Source organism: Dasypus novemcinctus, chromosome 23 (assembly GCF_030445035.2).
Source record: "Dasypus novemcinctus isolate mDasNov1 chromosome 23, mDasNov1.1.hap2, whole genome shotgun sequence".
NCBI lineage: Eukaryota > Metazoa > Chordata > Mammalia > Cingulata > Dasypodidae > Dasypus > Dasypus novemcinctus.
The window spans coordinates 69,124,951-69,144,451 of NC_080695.1; the positions used below are offsets into that span (position 1 = coordinate 69,124,951).

Consider the following 19,501-nt stretch of genomic DNA (forward strand, 5'->3'; position numbering starts at 1 on the left):
CATCTGATAAGAGCAGCAAATCCCATCTTCCAGGGGGCGGTTCTTAAAACTCTCCACCCACCTGACCACCAAGACAAACGTGGGCACGATGAGACTTCAGGGGGCAGTGTGATGAGAATGGCCAGAGCACAGGCGTTATTTTACTTCTCTCACTCCCGAGGGCTTTTTTTTGGTTTGTTTTTTTAATAGTGAGGTGACATTCAGCTAAGATGAAATGAACCATTTTAAAGTGAACAATCCAGTGGTATTGGGTACATTCAAGAGGTTGTGCAACCACCCCCTTTACCTGGTTCCAAAACATGTTCATCTCCCCAGACCTAAAGGCAGTTCCTCCCATGCCCCTAAGGCTGAGATGCCGAGGCCCGCATGCTGCCTGCAGGAACGTGGGAGGAGAAAGCCGGTGGCAGCCACCTGTGTCTGCTATCACCACTCATGCTTCCTGAGGGTCTGGGGACTCCCCTCGAAGCCTTGGCATTATGAGGACGCAGCGAACCACCTCTGAGTGTTCAATCTGTCACCAAGCCTGAGCCCACCTTCCATCCATCCCTGGAGAGAGCTCCCAGGCCATGCTAAGCCCCTAAGAGGCAGAGTTGGTGTCCTGTGGTGTCCCCAGGGCAGAATATGGTGCCAGGCCCAGCACCCCTGGTCCCCCAGGGCCCACTGAACAACTCACCCCAACCTGGAAATGGGGTTTCGGCAGCAGTTTCAACAGCGGGGCATGCAGTCAAATTGCTTTCAGAAGCAGACATCTCATGGCAAGAAAGAAGGAGGGGAGGCAGGTGGACCCTTACCTGTGTCTGCAAATCGGATGTGACTGATTTCCAAGTGTGAAAGTCACCACCGTGGGTGAGCTGAAATGACCTGGGGAGGGGAGAGGTAGGTGCCAAGCTCGAAAGACAAGACAGGCGACCTTGCAGATTGCTGAAGGAGATCAGGAGGGGCGGTGCTCAGTGTTGCAGTAAGTGGGGAAATGTAAGTTATGGGCGCTGGCAGTCTGGATGGGAGGGCGTAGGAGACGGGGAGGGCAGGTGAGGGGGGGTACTTTGAAGACTACAGAGGGTGGCCCCAAACTCACCCAGCATGCCGAGGCCACAGGAGCCAGATCTGGTTGTGAATCTGACCTCCGTTCTTGGCTTCTGGTGAGTTTGGGCAAGTCGGTCTTCAGCCCCCCAGTTTCACATCTCTAAAACTGGGACAATAATATCTACCTCCAGGCGTTGTGGTGAGGCCCAAAGAGGTCACAAGTGAAAGCATCCGGTAGTTTCTGGCACTTACGACATATTTGGTAACTTGGTTGATTGCTTGGGCAACTCACTCAGCTTTTCTGAATCTCAGTTTCTTTGTCTGTAAAAATGAGCTATGTGAGAGGACCTGGAACAGGGCTGGTATTCACTAACATCTGGCTTTTTATTTTGAAATGATTTTAGACTTAAAGAAGCCACAAAAATAGTCAAGTTCCCTCTACCTCCACCCAGCTCCCCTCATGTTAGCAAGTCCATAGTACAAGGATCAATACCAGGAAATTAATCCCTGCACCCTGCTTTCCCCTAAACTGCAGACCAAGCCTGGAATTTCACCAGCTTTCCCTCTAATGTCCTTTTTCTGTCCCAGGAGCCAAACTAGGATCCCACATTTCCTCCCTCAGTTCTTGCTTTGTCTTTGGTGACCTTGGCACTTTCGATGAGTCCTGGCCAATTTCTTTGTACAAGTTTTGGGGCCGTCTGATTTTTCTCCTGATTAGGTTGAGGTTGGGCACTCGGCTCAGAGCTATCGGATTACTAGTAGCTTTTAAATCAACAACGGACCTGGCTGTGGGCCTGGGGCTGGACCTGGAAGGAGAAAGGAGCCAGCGGAGACCCTGTGGCCGAGGACAGGCAGGGGTCAGGACCGGCACCCCGAGGGCACAGGACTGGATTTACAAGGTGTGGACCTGTCTGTGGAGGCCAGGGTAGAGTTGCACTCTGGGAAGCAGAAGCTTTGGAAAGTTTTCTCAGTGGACAGGGAGGAACAGTTGTTCCCGAGGGGTGGGAGAGGGGCCCACCGACGGGAAGGAAGGCTGCATGGCTGGCAGCACCCGCCTTTCAGGCGGGAGCGGCCCTCTCAGGTGGAGGTTGTCACTGCAGCAAGGCCGGGGACCGGGGCACCCGCGGACAGGCGTCCTCGGCTTGCAGAGCGAGGGTAAGTCCAAGTCCAGAGGGATTCAGGCCAAGTCCAGGGGATACAGGCCAAGTCCAGGGGGATACAGGCCAAGTCCAGGGGGATTCAGGCAAGCCCAGGGGGATTCAGGCAAGTCCAGGGGGACTCAGGCCAAGTTCAGGGGGACTCAGGCAAGTCCAGCGGGATTCAGGCAAGTCCAGGGGGATTCAGGCAAGTCCAGGGGATTCAGGCAAGTCCAGGGGGATTCAGGCCAAGTTCAGGGGGACTCAGGCCAAGTTCAGGGGGACTCAGGCAAGTCCAGCGGGATTCAGGCAAGCCCAGGGGACTCAGGCAAGCCCAGGGGGATTAAGGCAAGCCCAGGGAATTCAGGCAAGTCCAGGGGGATTCAGGCAAGTCCAGGGGGATTCAGGCCAAGTCCAGGGGGATTCAGGCCAAGTCCAGGGGGATTCAGGCCAAGACCAGGTGGATTCAGGCAAGTCCAGGGGATTCGGCAAGCCCAGCGCTGGTCGAAAGGTCTGCTCGGGGACGGGCTGGCGTTCTGATTCCCCAAACGTTGCGCCACGGCTGCTCCGGAGGCAGCAGGCGCCCGGCGCGTCCCAGGGCGGGCCCGGGGCCAGCCCGCGGAGGAGGAGGTTTTCCGGCGGCCACGGGTGCACGACGCGCCCAACCCCCTTGGGCGCCCGGGCGCGGCGCGGCCCCGGGGGCGGCGGGCGGAGCCGGGACGCGCGCCCCCGCCGCGCAGCCCCCGCGCGCCCGGCGCGCGCACGGAAGCGGCGCGGCTCGTGCGCGCGGCCGGGGCCCGGCGGCGGCGTGCGCGCGCCGGGCGTGCGCGCGGCGGCGGGCGAGGGGCGGCGCGGGCGCGAGTCTGTCAGTGACAGCGGGCGGGGGCCGGCGCTGGCGGCGGCGCTTCCGACATGAAGCAGCGGCGGCGCGAGGGACGGCGGCGGCCGCGGCCGCGGCGGCGTCTCTAGGTCCGGAGGCCGCCCCGGGGTGCGGGAGGCCGGGCTCTGCGGCAGCGCCGGGCACGGCCCGCGCGCCCCAGGGTCCCGCGTCGGCCCTCCTTGCGCTCGGCGGGCCCGGGGCCGGGGCCGGGGCGAGCCCTCCGCCTCCTCGGGCCGGGGCGGGCGCGCGGCCGAGCGCAGCAGGCCCCGCTAGACGGGCCGGACCGACGGGGGCGGCCGCCGCGCGCCCGCGCGCCCCGCAGCCTCGCGCCCCCGGGGGCCGAGGGCCCGCCCCTGTGCCCGCCCCGAGCCCGGAGCGCGGCGGACGGCGTTGCGGGCTCCGGGCGGCAGCGGGACGGGGCCGGCCCGGCGGCCTTGGACGCAGGACGAGGGGCCGCGCGGCGTCCTCAGGGTCGCGCGGCGAGGCAGGGTGGCCGTGCCGAGCGCGCTCGGGGTCCCGCCTCGGTCCCGCAGCCAGGGCGCAGGGGCAGCGCTGCGCGCACGGCCGCCTCGGGGGCCGTCCGCGCCGACGGGACAGGGGCCGGCGCCTCCGTGGCCCCCGGGCTCCCCGGCGCTGCCCCCAGTCGTGGCCGGGCGGCTGCCGCCGTCCCGGGGAGCCGCGGGAGGAGGCCGCGGGTGGCCAGGGCGCGGGGCCCGCGGGTGCTCAGGCGCCCCTCTCTCTCCGTCACCTGCAGGCTCGGCCCGGCGGGAGGGCGCGCGGCAACATGGCCTCCCCGCCCCACCAGCAGCTGCTGCATCAGCACGGCACCGAGGTGAGCTGCGACTCCAGCGGGGACAGCGGCAGCGTGCGGGTCAAGATCCACCCCCGGCAGCTCGCGGGCAACAGCCACGCCAAGCGCTGCAAGTACAGCATCTCCAGCTGCAGCAGCTCCGGGGACTCCGGGGGGCTGCCGCGCCGCGCGGGGGCCGGGGGCCGCCCGAGGCGGCCCAAGAAGCTGCCGCAGCTGTTTGAGAGGGCCTCCCGCCGCTGGTGGGACCCCAAGTTCGACTCGGTGAACCTGGAGGAGGCGTGCCGGGAGCGCTGCTTCCCGCAGACGCGACGCCGCTTCCGGTACGCGCTCTTCTACCTCGGCTTCGCCTGCCTGCTCTGGAGCGGGTACTTCGCGGTGCACACGCGGGCCCGGCTGGCCGTGCTGGCGGCGCCCGCCCTGGCCTTCCTGGCCGTGTGCGCCGGCTTCTTCGTCTTCACCTTCACCAAGCTGTACGCGCGGCAGTACGTGGGCACCGCGCTGCTGCTCACGCTCCTGGCCGTGGCGCTGACCCTGGCCGTGCAGCTGCAGGCCTCGCCGCCGCTCGCCGCCGCCTCCAACCACTCCCGCGCTGCGGGGCCCGCCGATGCATGCCTGTCGCGCGTGGGCAGCTTCTCCATGTGCATCGAAGTGCTCCTGCTGCTCTACACCGTCATGCACTTACCCTTGTACTTGAGCTTGGCCCTGGGGGTGGCCTACTCGGTCCTCTTCGAGACACTGGGCTACCATTTCCGAGACCAGGGCTGCCTGCCCGGGGCGCCGGGCCTGCGCTGGGAGCTGCTGGGCCGGGCCCTGCTGCACGTCTGCGTGCACGCAGTCGGGGTCCACCTGTTCGTCATGTCGCAGGTGAGATCCAGGAGCACGTTCCTCAAGGTGGGGCAGTCCATCATGCACGGCAAGGACCTGGAGGTGGAGAAGGCGCTGAAAGAGAGGATGATCCACTCGGTGATGCCGAGGATCATCGCCGACGACCTCATGAAGCAGGGGGACGAGGAGAGCGAGAACTCGGTCAAAAGGCACGCCACCTCGAGCCCCAAGAGCCGCAAGAAAAAGTCGTCCATCCAGAAGGCGCCCATCGCCTTCCGCCCCTTCAAGATGCAGCAGATCGAGGAGGTCAGCATCCTCTTCGCGGACATCGTGGGCTTCACCAAGATGAGCGCCAACAAGTCGGCGCACGCGCTCGTCGGGCTGCTCAACGACCTGTTCGGGCGCTTCGACCGCCTGTGCGAGGAGACCAAGTGTGAGAAGATCAGCACGCTGGGGGACTGCTACTACTGCGTGGCCGGCTGCCCCGAGCCGCGCGCCGACCACACCTACTGCTGCATCGACATGGGGCTGGGCATGATCCGCGCCATCGAGCAGTTCTGCCAGGAGAAGAAGGAGATGGTGAACATGCGTGTCGGCGTGCACACCGGCACCGTCCTGTGTGGCATCCTGGGCATGAGGAGGTTCAAGTTCGACGTGTGGTCCAACGACGTGAACTTGGCCAACCTCATGGAGCAGCTGGGCGTGGCCGGCAAGGTGCACATCTCGGAGGCCACCGCGAAATACCTCGACGACCGGTACGAGATGGAGGACGGGAGGGTGATGGAGCGCCTGGGCCAGAGCGTGGTGGCAGAGCAGCTGAAAGGTACGGGTGGCTTTGCCTCGTGTTCCCCCCCCTCCATCCTCCCCACTTCTGTTTTAAAAGGAAAAAAAAGTCTCTTTCTAGTGTCACCCTCTCGAGGCAGAGCAGTTGTCTCAGGCCACTTTTCCAGGGGGGATGTCTGGGCGGGGGGGGTCAGCCTGACGTTTCCTCCAGCGACTCAGATCTCACACATCCGAGCTGGAAGGCTGGCTGTGAGCTTGGGGGGCCTAGCTGGTGCCTGCTAAGGTTTCTGAAATTCCGGGGGCGGGGGGCATGGCCGGGGAATGTCAGGATATCACAGCCCTGGGCAGTGAGGACTTTAAGCAAAATTCCCTTGGCGGCCAGAAGGTTTCTCTCTGCCCTCTTGCAAAAGTGTGAAGAGTAACAGCCCCCTCCTCTCTAGGCTGCCCTTGATTGTCAAAATGGGAGCAGGGGAAGGGGCTCAGGGCCTGCAGGGCTCTTTTGAGGACTGGGTGCGTACCCCCTGCCTCTGGCGTAGGTCACCCTTTTTGAAAGATGTTTGCATTTGCAGCGTGCGGCTTTCATTTATTTGGCGATGTTTGACTCCCCTAACATTTGTCTTCCCATATAAATCCCAGCGTTTTAGACTGTTGAACCTCTCAAGCCGTGGGGTGATTTGAAAGTGAGGAATGCTCCCCGAGAACTGTTGTACCTCCTTCCTGCCCTCCCCTTCCACCCCTTGGATTTGTATCTGGCCCCTTGTCCTTGGTCGTGAGCTCCTTACTGCTGGTCTTGATTCTTCACTGGGCTGTTTCCTATGTATGTTATGTTGTTTTTCTTGTTTTTAGATAGGACATCAGTGGGACCAAGCTTAAGGAATCGAAATTGTTGGCTGCATCGCCAAGCCCTCCTTTTCTCCCCCTTCTTTAAACAGGCCTCCTCCTGGGCTCAGGTCTCCCTAATTGAGGGGAGCGTCTATTTTGGAAGTGGGCAGGGAAAATAACATTGATCTTTAAAAGCCTAAATTTGCCGGCCTGTATTGTATTTTGTGGTGCCGCACACTGCATAATTACGTCGTTAAAAGCCCTGGGAAGGGGAATCCTCAGAAGGAGTTTAAGGCAGAGTTGGCAAGTGGCTGTGTCCTCGGGCCTGCCTGTTGTCAGCCTTGAACGGTGCTCCGTGCTGCCTCAGTTTCCTTTCTTTTGCTGGGGATTGGGAGTCCCATGCTGTTGATCTGTAATCCGGCAAGAGTGCTTTCTACTTCTCTTGCATCTCCTTCCTTACATAAATTTTGCTAGTTGTTGAAGAACTTAGACACTAAAAAAACCTCTTCACCTGCCAAGTGCTTTGACCTGGAGTTTTCCGTGCTGCGTGACGCGGTCTCAAGCTAGTTGGGCAGTGCCCTGGGAAGATTCTGCCGTGTCACAATCCAGTCCAGGAGGCTGGAGCCTGCTCTCCAGACTGAACGTATCAGCGCAGTGGGGGGCGGAGGGGACACCTGCTTGAGGTCTTGGCGTCTCAAGGACTAAGTGCTCAGGCACTGCCCTCAGGCTTTGTGGGACAGATTCCAGAGAATCCAACGGCTCTACGCTGCGTTAAATTGGGTAGGTCGGGCCAAAGGACGGTGATCGCTGTTTTGTAGGTTGTACTTTGTACAGGGTGTTATTTGGATTTCAGAAATAAGAGCAGGTGCAACCACTCAGTGTGTTTGGAAATCCTCAAGTCATTGAATATTTGGACATACCCCCTTGTGTTTTTTATGGACTTACGTTCAATGTATAGATCAAGGGTTCCACAAAAAAATGCTGGAGTGGGTCTATTGATTTCCCCCCCCTCAACTAGTGTGAATTTGGTAAATTAAAATTTTCTTTAAACTTATGTGTACATGTATATTTATAAGGGAAAAGTTTAAGACTGGATTGGAGGAAAAGAAAGAGAAGGCTTAGCTAAACTGGTGAGTTTTTAAAATACGTTATCCCTCTGACTGTTTCCCTGAGACCATGATTTTTGCTTGAATTGGCTCGTTCAGAAACCTTTCTGGACAGGGCTCTCTGGAGTACATCTGCAGAACTTCCTGACTCCTTCTGAAACTACGCAGTGTGGTTCTTTTAATGCCGTGGAGCTGATAAGGCGAGGTGATAGCAAGCTTGGCAGAAACCCTTTTCAGACGTGTAGTTCCACCCATCCACGCATGGTTTATTTTAGCCTCCCGTCTCTGGGCCTGCAGCAGGCATTTTCACTGTCCAGTGCTGGGTGTTAGCTTTTACCTCCTGCTCCCTTCTCAGGTAATGGGGTTAACAGGAGGGACACCCTGTCGAAGTGAACAGCAGCAGGGTACGCACACAGGAGATTCTAGAACCAGCCTGGCCGGGCAGCAGGGAGCCACTGCTGCCCGATTTACCTGAGAAGGCTTGGGTGGGGGTGGGACTCATGAGCTCTGCACAGTTGCTCTCCCAGCCACGAGCCTGGCATCGCGGGTGCAGAGGTGGGTTCACGTCGGTGCCCGACCTCAGTGAGCTCACAGTTGTAGCCGTGGGCAGAGAGAGAGGCGGGGACGCTTGGGGTGGGCCGGGAGAGGGAGCAGCAGCCGAGCAGTCCCCTGCAGAGGGACGCGTGTGCTTCTTGGGGTGGGGGCACTGGCACGTGGTTCACTAGGATGCGGGGCGATGGGCAAGGAAGGCATGGGCAACCTGGAGAGGAGTCTGGACTTGATCTTTCCAGGCAACGGGGAGCCACTGCAGGGCGCGGGAGGGCGCGTGGCCTGGGTGGCGATTTTAGAGAGTGCACCCTGCAGTTCTAGGGAGTGTGGGTTGGAAGGGTGCATGACTGGAGGTTGGTGGCTGTGCCAGTAAGTGCCAGGCAGAGGTGGGGGGTGATAGAGGCGACGCAGTGGCCGTGGAGAGGGTGGGACAGGTGTGAGCGGTGTTGCGGCCATCCCCTTGATGGGACGGAGGACTGTGGGTGGGAGACTTGCCTTTTGGATGGAAGGTGGCCTTTTAGGGTTTTGGAATTGACCTGGAGATGGGCTAGAGTCAGGAATGGGCGAGAGGCCTTTGAAGTTTCCACGGTATGCATGGAGAATGCAGGAAGCCCCTGGCTCACGCGTTCATTCACTAACTCATAGTTATTGTGTGCCGGGCACAGTGCCAGGGGCTGGTGACATGGCAGAAAAGAAAGCAGACACCAGTTCCTGCCCCAGGGCGCTGACGTCCTAACAGGGAGTCGCAGGCAGGCCATCAGCAAATGAGTAAAATGTCAAGTGTGTCAGCATGAACTTTTAAGGGGAAGACATGCGGCAGGGCCAGCCATATGGAGTACAGCGTGTGTGTGTGTGTGTGTGTGTGAAGTTTTGTGCGACTCCTCACTGAAAGGGAGGGAGGGTTGAAGAGATTTTCAGCATAGGGTAAGCTTCTGGAAATGACCTAAAAAGCGACAGTTTTTTAAAGTTAAGGAGAGATGCTTGATTTGGGCAATGGAAAGAAGGGCCCTTCCACAGCCTTTCGGGGGGGAGCCCCTGTGCCTGAGGGGGTACTGGCTCTTCTTCCTTGGGCCATAAGCGTAGGTAAGACTTTATCCAGAACTGTTGGTTTTTCATATCATAGGTCAAAGACAGACAGTGAAACTGTCAGAAAATCTATAGACACCTTGCTTTCCACTCTTATTAGGAAGGGCAAACGGAGGTGTCGCTCCAAGGCCACACCGGCGGTTCTGTCTTTGAAGAGAGGCTAGCCGTGGCATTGTCAGGTGCAGAAATATAAAAAGTGCATTTCCCCAGCCAGGCTTCCAGAGTGGGAAGCACCTCCAGGAGGGATTCAGGATGTGTACTTGGGCAGATTGTCGCTTGTAGGCTACTTTACTGACACCTTAGAAGAATTCCCATCTAGCCCCGGCCTGCGGCCACTCCTCAAGCTGACAGTGCCCGAGGCCTCCTTTACGCCCTCTGGAAACTGGAAGCCTGGGCTCCCTGGCTCCCAGCAGCCTGCCGGGGACAGCTGAGCGCCGTCTTCCGTGCAGTTAGCCGACTGAGGCGCCGTGCTCCCCTTGAACCTGACTGGATGCCCTTGCAGGTGTAGACGCCACCTTCTTAGCCGGCAGCACACGTCTCTCCTGGTCAGTCGTGCTGGGGAGAAATCCAGCACTTCCCTGCCTTCTGAGGCCGGGTCTCTTGTGCACATGGAAACAGCCTTCCCAGTGGCAAGTGGGGGACGAGATGGAGCAGAAAATTGGGCTTGACAGCCGGTGTGGGAGAAGAAGAGGCGGCTGTGGATTCGGGGCTCACGCAAGCCCCAGGGACATGTTAGGCCTTTTCAGACCAAATTCTGTCTTCCAGCGAGGAACATACAGCTGTTAATTCTGAAGGCAGGTTTTTGAGTGCAGTTAGCCTTGGGCAAAGAAAGGGTAAGATCTGCTGGTGGAAGGAAGAAAGGGGATCTCTTCAGATAGAATGACAAAGAAAGGGAAACCGGAAAAGGAACAAATAGGGAAGTGAGGGTGCTCTGTGCACCCTTCTCTAGCCAGTCTGCTTCCCAGAATAACCAGCTTGCTAATTACCGGTCCCTGTCACCTGTGGACCTTGCTGTAGAATAATCATCTTGGGAAAAATACAGCACATTTCCATGTGTGGGCATGCACGCTCCAAATTCTTTCTGTTGGTGATTTGAGCCTTGGCCTTTCTTTGCTGTAAAAATATGATCTTTCAGTGCTGTAAAAATATGATCGTTCATTATCTGAATTCTGCCCATGTGCCCAGGTCTGCCCTGCTGGTAGTGGGAGGAGGAGCCCCGGGGACTGGGCATCCGTGTGGCTCCGGGCATCGTTTGTACTTTGCTTATGTGACACCTAATGCCTTTTTTCCCTACCGGAACTAGCATCCTTGGAGGGGATTTTGTAAAGAAGTGCGAATCTTTGCAACAGGCAGGGAACAGGAAATGGAGGAGCTGAGCGTCCTCCGTCCTCCGAGGGGGGCAGTCGCCTTTGCAGCTGCCAAGGGCTCCGGGACACAGAACAGGGAGGTGGCCTTCCCCTGGGAAGAGGGGTAATGAGAATGCCATTTTTTTTTTTTTTGCCAGTCTTGTTAATGTGCTTGGCAAACCGTGCCAGCCGAGCCAGTCTGTGGCTAAACTAGAGTTAATTTTGGTGAAGGAAATTGAACTTAAAAAAACTTAATTGCTTTTGTCAGTCAGGTTTTGGTTGTGTTTCTCCAACATTTACTCATAAAAAGTGCCCATGGGAAGCAGACTTGGCCCAGGGGTTAGGGCGTCCGTCTACCACTTGGGAGGTCCGTGGTTCAAACCCTGGGCCTCCTTGACCCGTTTGGAGCTTGCCCATGCGCAGTGCTGATGTGCGCAAGGAGTGCCCTACCACGCAGGGGTGCCCCCGCATAGGGGAACCCCATGCACAAGGAGTGCGCCCAGTAAGGAGAGCCGCCCAGCGTGAAAGAAAGTGCAGCCTGCCCAGGAATGGCGCCACACACACGGAGAGCTGACACAGCAAGATGACGCAACAAAAAGAAACACAGATTCCCGGGCCGCTGACAACAACAGAAGCGGACGGAGAAGACGCAGCAAATAGACAGAAGAGACAACCGGGGTTGGGGGCGAAGGGAAGAGAAAAAAAAAAATCTTTAAAACAAACAAAAAAATGTCCAGCGTCATCTCCACCCAGGTAAGGGAAGCGCAAACCCCTGAGGCTGGTGGTGGCAGCGAGGCAGAGGCGGTAGTGGTGGTGAGAGTTGGTGGCTTAGCGTTGAGCCAGCGGGTAGAGAACCCGGGACAGAATGGGGTGAAATTCTGGGTCTGAGATAATCGGGGAGAGCCATGACTGACTTCCAGACCTTACCATAAGCCTTTGGCACTCAGGCTTTTTGTCTCAGGACCACCTTTACAGGCCTCCTGGGGACACTCAAGAGCTTTTGTTTATGTAAGTTATCTATTAAACTGCAGCAGGTTAGCAACTAAAACGAACCGAGGAATTAAAAAAAAAAGTCATTTCAAAATACTAAATCCATTGCATTTTGGTATAAATAACATATTTTAATAAAAATAGCCATATTTTCAAACATAAAACATTAGCGAGAAGAGTGGCACTGTTTTTACATTTTTGTAAATCTCTTTAATGTCTGGAGCAATAAAAAACAGCTGGATTCTCTTTTCTGCCTTGGCATTGAATCTGCTGCTGTATGTTTTGTTTGAAGAATGTGTAGAAAATCTGGCCTTACAGAAATGTGTAGTTGGAAAAGGGAGGAGCATTTTAGTAGCCTTTTTAGATAATTGTGGGTATTTTTCATTGATACTGCGCCAACACTCAACAAATGGTAGTTTCTTAAGGGTTATTGCCATATGGGATCTGAGATCCTGGTTAACGAATGTTTTGTACTCTGTTACAGTAAAATCCATCAGATTTTTTAATAGATCTTTTACCCAGGTGTGATATTATAACATCATGCTTTGGTCATTTGGAAACTATTCGTTTCCTGAGTTATTCAGATCTTCCAAATGTTGACATCAGAACAAATTTTTAAATACTGAGAATATGTCATCTTCACAGGGGCAGATATAAAAGTTTTCTAAAATTCTAGTTTTTGCTTATAAGTTTGAATTTTATCACTGGCAACAAATACTGTCATTTTTTTCCTTGCCTCATTTTGTTCATTTTTGAGAACAGTCTGCCAAACCTGATTATCAATGATCATGATTTGTTTGTTGGTCAAGTATAAATGCTGTTCCATCAAAAAAAGTGGCTAGTTTAGCTTGCAACTCAAACCATTGCATAAGTTCTTTTCTGGACAACCATTGTACAGAAATGCTTTTGGCATGCTTCCCATTGCATCACATAGCATGACATATATTCAAGGTTCAGATTTAACACAATTCATATGTATTGCTTCATCAAAGACATTCATAAGTGAAACTTTTTTTTTTTCCTTCTGTAAGTGCTTGGTGGCAAAGAATATTACCACTGCAGTTGGGTGCCACTGCCTTGATTGGTTCCAGCAGTTGCACCTCCTATTGCTTTTGCACTGTCAGTGCAAATGTCAGCACCATGAAAAAGGCATGTCATGTCTAGCATTATTATGAGAATAGTTTTGGCCTCGCAGATTCCCTATGAAGGTCTCGGGGACCCCAAGGGGGAAAGAGTGAGGTTTAAATACCACCCACACATACAGCCTCCTGTATATGACCCAATTCCAACTGGCATTGTGATAGGCATTTCACGTTTATTATGCAGTGGCAAGGGACTAATTCATATACTTAACTTTTTCTTAATCCTTCAAAATCATTTGGGATTCTGCCAGCTCTTTTTTCTGGTGTTTAGGGTTCACAATGAAGGCCTGAAGCTTTGTTTTATTGTTGTTTTGTTTCGCCCCCCCCCCCCCCAGCCTTTTAGAAAAACAGATTTTTTTTCTCTTTTTTTGAAGGGCTCACCCTTTGGCACTTTGGTGCCCGATACATTTAGATCATTTCTCAGTTCTGCTGCTTCCTCATTCTGGGACTTCACGCAAGCTGCTTCAGGGCTCTGTAATTTGGTTCTCCTCACCTGTAAAATGGGAATGGACTGCTTCTGTAAGAACGTTGTTGGAGGATTAAGCAAGCTAATTCAAGTGAAGCACTTATTAGCACAGGGACTTGAATGCACGATCCATTCCCTAAATGATGACTAATCATTCCACCTGGGTGATGCTTCTCTTTTCCTTACACTCTGTTTGGCGCACATCTTGTAAAATTGGGTCCTGAAACCCAGAACACACCGGGGACTGTGATTGTGTCAGGTTCTCGAATTAAAAAGGGCGAGTGTCCAAAATAGAAAACACTGATGGCTTGCCCTGGTGAAACTGGCTGCCAAGTTTGGCACCTTCTCTCTCGAGCACCCCCAGGGAGTTCAGGCAGTTTTGCTCTGGGGCTGCTTCAGGTCCCCAGAGCTGGGAGGTGCTTCCGATGATGTGGCACTGGAGAGTTGAGGAATTAGGGGCAGACCTTCAGCTTTGCTGCTCCGGAGATATTGGCTGGGATTCTAACTAAAGCAGCTCTTCAGCTCTGTATTCTACTATAAACTCATTTATTTATTCAATAAAATATTGAATGTGCTCTAACTATTTGCAAGGCCTGGGCTAGGTTCTGGAATCACAGCTGTGACCCCTGCCCTCTTAAAGCGTACAGCCTAGAAGGGGAAACGGCTATTTATTGGACAGTCCCCTAAACAAACTTGTGCTGACTTCCTGACTGAATTACGAATCTGGCTGGGGCGGGGTGGAGCGGGTCGTAGATCCTCTCATTATCTCATTTTATAGGTGAGGCGACAGAAGCACAGAGGCGAAGCAACTTGCTTTGGTCACACAGCTGAAAGAGCTATTACGTGGTGGAGCCTGTGTTTAAACCCAAAAGGATGCTAGAAAATAGGAGTACCCACCTCAGAGAATTGTGAGGATTAAGAGAGTAGACACACGGTAGGCACTCAGAGCAGGACTTGGCGCGTGGTAACCCTCAACAGAGGGTGGTTTACTGGCTGGTGTTCCTTATAGTGGGGACAGTTTTCTTTCCTTTTTTCCAGAAATGTGGCTAATTTGCTTTTTTTTTTAAAGGTTAAAAAACATTTAATTCTCCCCCCATCATCGTGTTGTGCTCGCTGCCTGCTCTCTGTGTCCATTCGTTGTGTGCTTGTCCTTTCAGGAGGCACTGGCAACTGAACCGGGGACCGCCCGTGTGGCAGGGAGCCGCCCAATCATTTGAGTCACTTCCGCTCCCGGGGATAGTTTTCTTAGCAGCAGTTTCCGCAGCAGAAATAACAGCTGTCCCTTTGTGCAGTACTTTCTAGTCCACATGCATGCTTTTCCCAACCGTGGTCAAGTTTTAGGGTGGGGGGGACTCTGCCTGCTTAGAAGTCTGCATTTTGTCTGCTTGATTCTTTCCTCGTCCACTAGTTTTCAGGCTGAAGATGTTTCCTAACATTAAAAAGACCAGGGACTTTTTAAAATATCAAAGAAACACTTGGATTTTAGCCTGCATATTTGTTGGATTTCTGATGGATACAAATATTTTTCCTTTGGATGCTCCAGGGGTCCCATCCGGGGCCAGTGGGAACCCCTGCAGGTTGGCTCCCGCTCCTCATCCAAGCCGAGTCGTCTTGGAGAGCTTCCTTACTCAGTAACGTTTTTAAGGAGTGAAGAAATTATAGGTATTGAGATCTCATGAATTCTGTTTGCCCAATATGTTTATTCTGAGAGCCTGAGCCAAGTTTGCCCTCTCCTTTTGTGAAAAGAAAATGAATATCATATGCATGTTTGTCTGATGAATTTTCATAATGCCACAGAAGAAACAGTTTCCTTGCACCTTGAAGCTCCTCAAAGCTTTAATTTGCATTCATACAATTGACAATTATAGAGTAATGCAGTGTTTCTTTCTAACGTATCTTCCTGCCTGTAGAGGGACAACTACTTGAGAATGTTGGTAAATAATGATAAAGAACAATAATATTTTTAAAACTGCTAAACCAAAATGTAGATTACTTGTTTGCAGACTGGGGAGTGCCCCCAGCCAAGCAAGCCCCAGTTGCCCAGGGCTGCTGCGGAAGGCTCTGGAAAGCTCTGGAAGGCTCTGGAAGGTCCAACTCCATGTGAAGAGTGCCCTCCAGAACTGGACGGCATGATAACCTTGCCCCCCTCTCCCTCCTAAGTACCATGTTCTGTTTCTTACTAATTCGCTCCTGGTCTGTCTCCACCCACTTAGAAGGAGTGCGTCTCAAGAGCACCTTGGTTTATTGCTCTCTTCCCAGCGCCCTGCGCCTGGCCTGCCCTCTAGTAGATGCTCAGTGATCCTTGTTGAGCGAATGAAGGAACGTCTGGGTGAATATTCCAAGTACTCTCTTTCCACCACTGGGCCTTCTGTTAGGTGGAAATCCACACCCCAAACACGGACGCAGAACAAACCCGTTTGCTAGGGATAGTTGAGTGGTTCGTTAAATAGAGGCCTTGAGAGGGTCTTAAAAGAACCTAGAATGTGGTGCAGCAGTGCTCAGAGATGTATTCACCAAGTGCAGTGAATGTCCCATGATGATGGAGGAGGTTGTGGTTATAGGAGGAGGGGGGTGAGGAGGGTGGGGGGTGTATGGCGACCTCATATTTTTTGAATGTAACAACAATAAAAAAAAGCCAAAAAAAATTTAAAAACTATAATAAAAAATTGGAGGGAAAAAAAAAAAAAAGAACCTTGTACAGGAGATGGAAGGGAGAGCCGCCTGGGAGGGAGAGTGGACGGCCTGCCGGTGTAGCGGGCAGCGTTGGTGGCCGCGCAGCCGGGGGTGGGGGGCGAGTGCAGCTGGTGAAAACCCAAGTGCTAGGAAAAGTGGGCTGGAAAGACTGAGTTTAGGCAATTCCTTTTAAGCCTTTGAAAATGGAGATTTCAAGAAGCATATTTATCTTTAATAATACTGTAGCTCCTGGCAATTCTTATTTGCTTATCATTTGTGCATAGGAAAAAATCAGCATACCCTTTTTTGGGCAGAACTCCAGGAAGTCTTTGTGCATAATTTCCAGGATTTTCATGTAATGTTATTGAATTCTGTTCTTTTCATTTTTTTTCAGTTCCTTCCAAAGAAAAACGTAGTGAAAGCAGCTTTTGAGTCATTTATATTTGTGTTTGAGTTGTTTGGAAAATAGTCAGTTTTTTCATAATCTGGTTAGGAGAGAAGGCATAAACCCATGTGCACATAATTTATTTTCTTGTCTGTGCGTATTAAAATACAACATGCCATTAAGGCTGTGGCCTCCTAAGTCAGAGCGTCTACTGTGCATTGATTCAATTAGTTTTACCCTATTGTGGGTTAATTTTCCAAGTCTGTGCCTTACACTGCATTCTGTAACTTCGTAATTGAGTTCCTTTGCCCACGAGAACGTGTGGCTCCTGCTTATGGGCACTGATGTTAATTGTCGTTTGTGAATGAGCTGTTTAACAATGGAGAGTTGTCGAAAAGGAAAGCACTTTGATAGGATTTGCTGATGATTTGTAAAAGTTGTTAGAAAGAAAGTTAGTTGCACCTGTAATAGAACAAAAGCTCACCCGATTGTGGAGGAGAAAAGAATTTTATAAAGGAACTTGCAAGAACCGGCAGGCAACCTGGATAAAATGGCCGGCAGCCAAACAGCAAGAAACACTGACATTTATAGCCTAAACCTAACATGTTGTTTGTTGTTGTTTTTTAGTAGGCACTGGGGACCAAACCCGGGACCTCCCCTGTGGGAAGCAGGCACTCAACCGCTTGAGCCACATCCGCTCCCCAGCTGTCTGCTTTAAGATGCTTTCTCTATTAAACTAGTTTAGAACTTTTGGGCAAATTTAATCTCTGTGGTTCTCGGTTACCTTAGATTTGTAAAATGTAAAGTTCTCTAAGAAGAGCTGGGATTTGTATCTGAAGGGGAAATAGTAAACGTTCTTAATACGAAGCAGTAGTTCTCTGACTTCACTTGCTTTAACTGTGGACCCTAATTTAGACAAACGTAACACAGGGAAATTCAGATTTACAGAACTGCTAAATTGTAGGGCCTGTGTCAGATTCTTTACTTTAAATATAAATAAAACAGGGTCATAGGAATACAATTTATACTTTTTTTTTTTTTTTTAAGATTTATTTATTTAATTCCCCCCCCTCCCCTGGTTGTCTGTTCTTGGTGTCTATTTGCTGAATCTTGTTTCTTTGTCCGCTTCTGTTGTCGTCAGCGGCACGGGAAGTGTGGGCGGCGCCATTCCTGGGCAGGCTGCTCTTTCTTTTTCACGCTGGGCAGCTTTTCCTCATGGGCGCACTCCTTGCGCGTGGGGCTACCCCACGCGGGGGACACCCTTGCGTGGCACGGCACTCCTTGCGCGCATCAGTGCTGCGCATGGCCAGCTCCACACGGGTCTAGGAGGCCCGGGCTTGAACCGTGGACCTCCCCTGTGGTAGATGGACGCCCTAACCACTGGGCCAAAGTCCGTTTCCCCAATTTATACTTTTTTTTTAGAATCTTATTTGTATAAAGCAGGATATTATTATCTGCAGTTGACTTTGAAAGTTTCAGAAAGAAGCACTTTTGAATTGACTTGGAAAAAATGTGAAGTGAATAAAAACATTTAAAAAATATGCTTCCGTTTCTGGTTTAAAATGATATTGGAGCAAGACTGGAGGGTTAGTTGTTGTCTTAGTCAGCCAAAGGGGTGCTGATGCAAAATATCAGAAATCTGTTGGCTTTTATAAAGGGTATTCATTTGGGGTAGTTACCGGGCCGTGAAGCATAAGCTACTTCCCTCACCAATGTCTGTTGCCACGTGTTGAGCAAGATGGCTGCCGATGGCTGCCAGGGTTCAGGCTTCCGGGTTCCTCTTTTCCCAGGGCTTGTTTTCCTCTGGGACAGCTGTTCTGCTCTCTCCTGTGTGTTTCCTTCCTAGGCTCCAGCTCAAAACTCCAACCTCACTTCTCTGCAGTGTGGTTTCTCTGTCATTCCTTGCCCACCAAGGGGGCGGGGACTCAATGTCCTATTGATGTGGCCTTAATCACTATTAATCAAAGCCTTAATCACTGTTTAATCAAGTAAAAGTGAAACCTCTGAATCCAATATAATCTAATATGCCCGGAGGGACAGACCAGTTTACAAACATAATCCAATATCTGTTTTTGGAATTCATAAATAATAAACTACTACACTTGTTAATAAAACTAATTTCACTGTTGGCAAAGTTTTCACTAGTAGATCAGAGCAAATATTGGATTAATAATGTTCTTACCTATTATTCTATTAATAAAGGACTGGCTTGCTCCTGAGAGTGAATTTCTGCATCTCTCTACTGTGTTGTTTGGACGCCAGGGTGCTAAATATACAATCCTAAATAATTAGAGGTGTTAGTCCTCTAATAGTCCCAAACAGTTAATGTACCTGGGAAAGTGCCAATTTGGACTTTGTAATTCAAAATTAAAAACTCATCTGTGTTAGAAGCAAACCCCTTAGATTTTAAAAAGGATTTGTAAAAGATTTATTTTCTCTTATCCTTTCCTATGTACAGCAAAGAAACTTACGGAAAGCAGTATAATATTTGCTGTGATTTGCAGGACTGGTGAAATACGCAAAGTTGAAAAGGAAAAAAAAATCCCACAAAAAAAACCTCTCCTTTGTTCTGAAAGATAGATGCTGTGTGTGGGCACCTTGTCACCCAACCTGAGCGAGAATTTTACCTCAACAAAGACCCAAATTGTGAAATCGTAGCTTCCCTTAGAGAAACTGTTATTCAGAGCCTGTTGGAGTCAGATGTTTTCTAAGGACGAAACCGACCTACGCAGTGCGGAAGTAATTACAGAAGCCTAAACTTTTAGAACTACCATGCAAACAACAATTTCAACTTGTCTCTAACACACATTTCACAGTAAATCTCCCAGCTGGAACAACTTAGTTAACTCCATTTTCTTTCTGGTTCCTCAAAGAAGTTGCCATTGTGTGAACACTTATGAGCTGATGATTCTAAGATATCAACCTTGTCCCTTAGCCATTTGAAGTTCAAATAGAAATGTTTGCTTTCATAGCTCTAGTCATGATGTTGCTTTATTTAGTAGCTATTACATTTCCAATTCCATATACTCCTCTGGCAAAGCTCCAGTTTGCACTAAGATTTCTACTTCTTTCCACAACACTGCTGTAGCGAGCAGTAGGTTTCCCCCGGCTTCCCGTATGTGATCAAGGTGATGATTTTAAGCTGTTCCTTAAGAGTGTGTTTTTTAAAATAATAGCTTTATTGAAATGTAAGCCACAGACCAGTTCACTCTTTTATAGTGTGCAATTCAGTGGTTAGTAGTAGATTTAGTAGAGTTGGGCACCCATCACCACAATCAACTTTAGAATATTTTCAAAAAGAAGCCCTGCCCCCTTACCTGTCGCTCCCGGTCTCACCACCTCCAGCCCCTGCAGCCACACCACTTGGCTCGCTCTCTCTGGATTTGCCTGTTCCAGACGTTTTATATAAATGGACTCACACACTATGTGGCCTTTTGAGACTGGCTTTTTTTCGCTCAGCATGATGTTTTCGAGGCTC

The 19,501-nt window shown here is 51.7% G+C and overlaps 1 protein-coding gene across 2 annotated transcripts in view; it reads left to right on the forward strand.

Annotated features, from left to right (window-relative positions):
• Window positions 1–2,951: 2,951 nt before the first annotated feature.
• ADCY9 (adenylate cyclase 9) overlaps window positions 2,952–19,501 on the forward strand; it is a 144,168-nt gene continuing 127,618 nt past the window's right edge. The window contains exons 1-2 of one of the 2 annotated variants that reach the window (XM_012517947.4): window positions 2,952–3,128; window positions 3,794–5,498. In XM_012517947.4, the coding sequence (XP_012373401.1) occupies window positions 3,824–5,498 (1,675 nt within the window). In that variant the 5' untranslated portion in view covers window positions 2,952–3,128; window positions 3,794–3,823. Of the gene's footprint in view, window positions 3,129–3,722; window positions 5,499–19,501 lie in introns of those variants that run through there. The other variant, XM_023583430.3, reaches the window with a different exon arrangement.